Below are 4,587 nucleotides of genomic sequence, written 5' to 3'. Positions count from 1 at the left end.
TGGCACAATCTCGGCTTACTGCAACCTCCACCTCCTGGGTTCAAGTAATTCTCCTGTTCCAGCCTCCCAAGTAGCTGAGATTACAGGAATGCGTTACCATGTCTGGCTAATTTTTGTATTTTTAGTAGAGACAGGGTCTCACCATCTTGGCCAGGATGGTCTCGAACTCCTGACATGATCCATCGGCCTCAGCCTCGCAAAGTGCTGGGATTATAGGCATGAGCCACTGCACCTGGTTGCCTGAACCCTATTAATCTGCTGATATTCGACCTACAAAAAGGGCAATTTCACATGGTTCAAAACTAAAAGTTTGCTATTCCCGGGGCATAAAGATTTAAAGAGTAGGCAAAAGACAAGGCTGGATAAAGAAGCAGGAATCAAATTGTGGAAAATCTTGTGAGCTCTGCTAAGGTAACAGGAAACTGCTGCTGAAAGTTTTAAGGCAGGGAAGCAACTTGGTGGGTTACATGTTTTAGTCAATGTGGTGGCAGCGTGGGGAGTGAACTTAAAAACAGAATACTGGTAAGCAAACAGACCAGTTAGGAGACTAATTGTGTGGCCTAGGTGAGTGAGACGTGGTAACAGAAAATTGGTTCCCAAATCTATGGGATGCAGACCACTGAGCAGGTAGTAAGAGCAACTGCAAGGGGGCCGCAAATCCATATGGATGTTAAGCACTGAACTAAAGAGAAAAAGGTTTCATACCTGCAAAAGCTACTTTTTCAAATGTCTGTAAATGTTGCCATAATTAGTAAGTCAAATTTGTGTGCAATTGTTACTGAATAGTAATTTTTAAAAATCACTGACCTGGGAGAAAAAAACTGACAGCACTTTGTGATTGTGAATTTAGAAGAAAACTATTTCATTAGAAGATTATACATATGAGGCCGGGTGCAGTGGCTCGCGCCTGTAATCCCAAAACTTTGCGAGGCTGAGGCGGATGGATCATGTCAGGAGTTCGAGACCAGCCTGGCCAAGATGGTGAAATCCCATCTCTACTAAAAATACAAAAATTAGCCAGGCATGGTAAGCGGAACCTATAATCCCAGCTACTCAGGAGGCTGAGGCAGAAGAATTGCTTGAACCCGGGAGGTGGAGGTTGCAGTGAGCTGAGATCGCGCCACTGCACTCTCGCTTGGGCAACAGTACAAGACTCTGTCTCAAAAAGAAAAAAAAAAAGATGATGATTATACATATGTGCAAATGTGTTTAAGGTTTAAGAAATAAGAGTAGAAGAAAAAAGCATGAATGGTTAGTACTCTAATAATAAACATTAACTCCCCATTTTGCAATATAATTACATCAGCCTTTAAGTTCTACTGTATTTAGGCTTCAATATTGTCTTCAAAATCGCATTTAATTGGCCAACCTATCAGTATTCATACTTCCTTTTAACTTACTAATGTCTCAATTTCTATGGTTCTCTCCAAAAACCTGAATAAGAGCACTGACTCTTCCTGTAAAAATTGAATATCTGGTTTAATAATCTATTTGTGAAATGTAATATAAATGCCAATTCATATGTGTTTCCATGAGGTCTAAAAAGAGAGAGAGAGAGATTTGATGGCCCAGCATACATCTATAAAAATCAACTACTGGTTCAGATGAGAAAAACTTTCAAAAATTTAGTGATACGAGGAAACATCATCTTTTAATTTGATAGCATTTTCTATTTAAGAAACAGAAAAGTTTAACTTATAAATCATCAGCCCTAACTACTTTAGTCCAGGATAATAAAAGAGATTTCCCCATCAACTGTGATGTTGGGACTACATAACTAACCAGTGTAAAACCGTACAAGTTAGAAATATAAGGTTATGTATGTCTTTATACTACTGGACAAAAGATACAATTCACATGACAATCAAGTTTTAAACACAATACACTTGATGACAAATGAAAGTTGATGAGTTATGTGGCAATTTAAAAATGTGACCCCAAAATTCTTTGACATTCCTCACATTAAGAGGTAGAAAATTATGCCCTTTCCCGTAGAATCTCTGTGATTGCTTGGCCAATAGAATATGGCAGAAATTATGCTATGCCAGTTTTTGGGCCCAGGGCTTAAGAAATTGTCAGCTTCCAACTGTGGTCTTTTGGGACACTTGCTCTTGGAGCCTAGTGATATGCTGACATGGAAAAGTCACATGTAGGTGTTCTGGCAGACAGTACAGCTGAGGTCCCAAATGACAGCCAGCATAAGATATGCATCAGATATGTAAGTAAAGATGCCTCCATATGATTTCAGCCACCAGTCTTTGAGTCCTTCTAGCTGAGGCACCAGACACCATGGTCCTGGCTATGTCCTAAGTTTTAAGGCAGTTTGCTATTCAACAATAATAACTGGGACAAATTTTGACAACTATGCTAATTTAATAGTTCTTAAGAAAAAGAAAAAAGTCCCCAAGCCCATTTTGAACCAACTCTGGAGTGCTAGCAGTCTAAGAGCTTCAAGCGTCATAATGCATTCCTACCTCTAATATGATAGCTCTCTATCTCTATGAAATTGTTCATGATTAATGGCCTCTTCATAGAAATTCAGAAGTTAAAACCTCTCTGAATCTGTTGTTCTACCTTAACTAGAAGATCCGATCTCTTGAGTAATAACTAGCTCTATAATACTGAGTTCATTTCCCTATGCATACAGTGTAGCACAGATTTTAAAAAGCAGTCACTCTAGAGTGAAACTGCATGGTTCTAACTTAATAACTGTGTGACATGAGTATGTTACTTAATCTCTCCATGCTAAATATTGTCGTCTAAAAAATGAAGATGTACCCAAAAAGTTGTGAGAACTGAGTTTATGCATGTAAAATACTTACAACGGCATGTTTACACACAACGGACACATTTTGTAAGCTATTACCGAGCACATTTCAGATAAAAAATAAGGTGAACCTTAATGACAATTCATTTGGTAAACATTAGAAATAAATATAAAGAGAATAAATTATATCCTTACTGAGTGAAAGCTGCATGCCCTCAACCACTTTCCGTTTTCCTGTAGATGGTTTGGATTTTTTACTCCGCACAGTTGACCCCCGGCTGCTGATTCCACTAATGACTGACATGGTGTCATCATCACCACCAGCTAGCAAAGAATTTCGGTAAGACATCAGTGGTAGCCACACATCCTCTCTTCGGAGTGACATCTGAAAGGTCATGAACTTTTCCAAGTAAACATACCTTGAAAAGAAATCAAAACTATTAGCTTTAATACAAAAATCTGCGGGTTATATTAACTCCTAGTTGTGTAAGCAAGAGCATATTACTTCACTACTCAAACTCAGCCTCATCAGGACATTAATGAACAATGTGGTCTCCGCCAAGATTTTCATAGCAAATGAAATAATTCAGAGCACTCAATTTAACATTTGCTGAGCACCTATTATGTCTCAGGCACTAGGGATAAATACAAAGATGGATATGATATGATTCCTACCTGCAAAAAAGTTGCGGCCTTTTGGAAATCATAAATCTACCCTTGGATCCAAGTATCTCAAGGCTTATATGTAATTTTGCAATCAAAATTCAACTAACATTCATGTGACAATTATGTGCTAGGTATTTTTTTCCTCATGTTCCCTAACTATTCTTACAGTTCTATGAGTGAAACGTTTTCCCAATTTTACAGGTGACGAAACAAAGTATGATAAATATTAAGAAGTAACCCCACAGTAATAAAAATATGTAGGCAGCAGAACCGTAATTCAAGTCCAAGGCTCTGATACCAAGAGTTCAATAAGGCTAAATTATGCTTCAAATAAATAAAGACAATTATTTGTCAATTAACTGTAAAGTAGAATTCAAATATTTGCTGTCTTTTAATGACTAATTTCTATCAATTCAGATTTACCAGTGTGAACAGCATTAAAGAGAATAGGAGACACATCAGTTACAAAACCTACTGCTTTGTTAGCTGTTCAGTATGCCTTTCTTTTTTCTTTTGAGACCAAGCCTCACTCTGTCACTAAGGCTGGAGTGGCAGTGGTGCCATCTTGGCTCACTGCAATCTCCGTCTCCTGAATTCAAGTGATTCTCCTGCCTCAGCCTCCTGAGTAGCTGGGATTACAGTTGCACACCACCATGCCTGGATAATTCTTGTATTTTTTGGAGACAGGGTTTCACCATGTTGGCCAGGTTGGTCTCGAACCCCTGACCTAAAACGATTTGTCCACCTTGACCTCCCAAAATGCTGGGATTATGGGTGTGAGCCACCACACCCTACCTCCAGTATGTCTTTCTGTATTACAATACACTTCAGTCATATATAGTAGTACAGTACTCCTCCAAGCATGGCCTGTGAACTGGCTATCACTCCAAAAACTGTTAAGTCTGCAACAAGATGCAAAGCCTGAGCCAAAATATATTCACTGGTAGAGAGATTTACAATTATGTACCCACCACATCCCTAAGAAGGATATTACAGATAAGTAGCCCACACTAAAGCGATCCCCATTTTGCTTCTTCCTCGTGTCCAGAGGTTACCACTACTTATCATCCCCATGCATATTTTGTACTTTTAATACATAGTTGTCTGTAAACATCATACAGTACACTTGTGTACTCTGCTCTTTATACTCAACA

At 38.7% G+C, this 4,587-nt stretch overlaps 1 protein-coding gene across 1 annotated transcript in view; it reads right to left on the bottom strand.

Annotated features, from left to right (window-relative positions):
- Window positions 1-4,587, bottom strand: part of STAG2 (stromal antigen 2) — a 142,758-nt gene that overhangs the window by 13,299 nt on the left and 124,872 nt on the right. The window contains exon 28 of the mRNA XM_037727480.1: window positions 2,963-3,186. Within this exon, the coding sequence (XP_037583408.1) occupies window positions 2,963-3,186 (224 nt within the window). The remainder of the gene's footprint in view (window positions 1-2,962; window positions 3,187-4,587) is intronic.

Source organism: Cebus imitator, unplaced genomic scaffold, assembly GCF_001604975.1.
Source record: "Cebus imitator isolate Cc_AM_T3 unplaced genomic scaffold, Cebus_imitator-1.0 Scaffold232, whole genome shotgun sequence".
Taxonomy (NCBI): domain Eukaryota; kingdom Metazoa; phylum Chordata; class Mammalia; order Primates; family Cebidae; genus Cebus; species Cebus imitator.
This window is presented reverse-complemented; position numbering and strand designations above follow the sequence as displayed.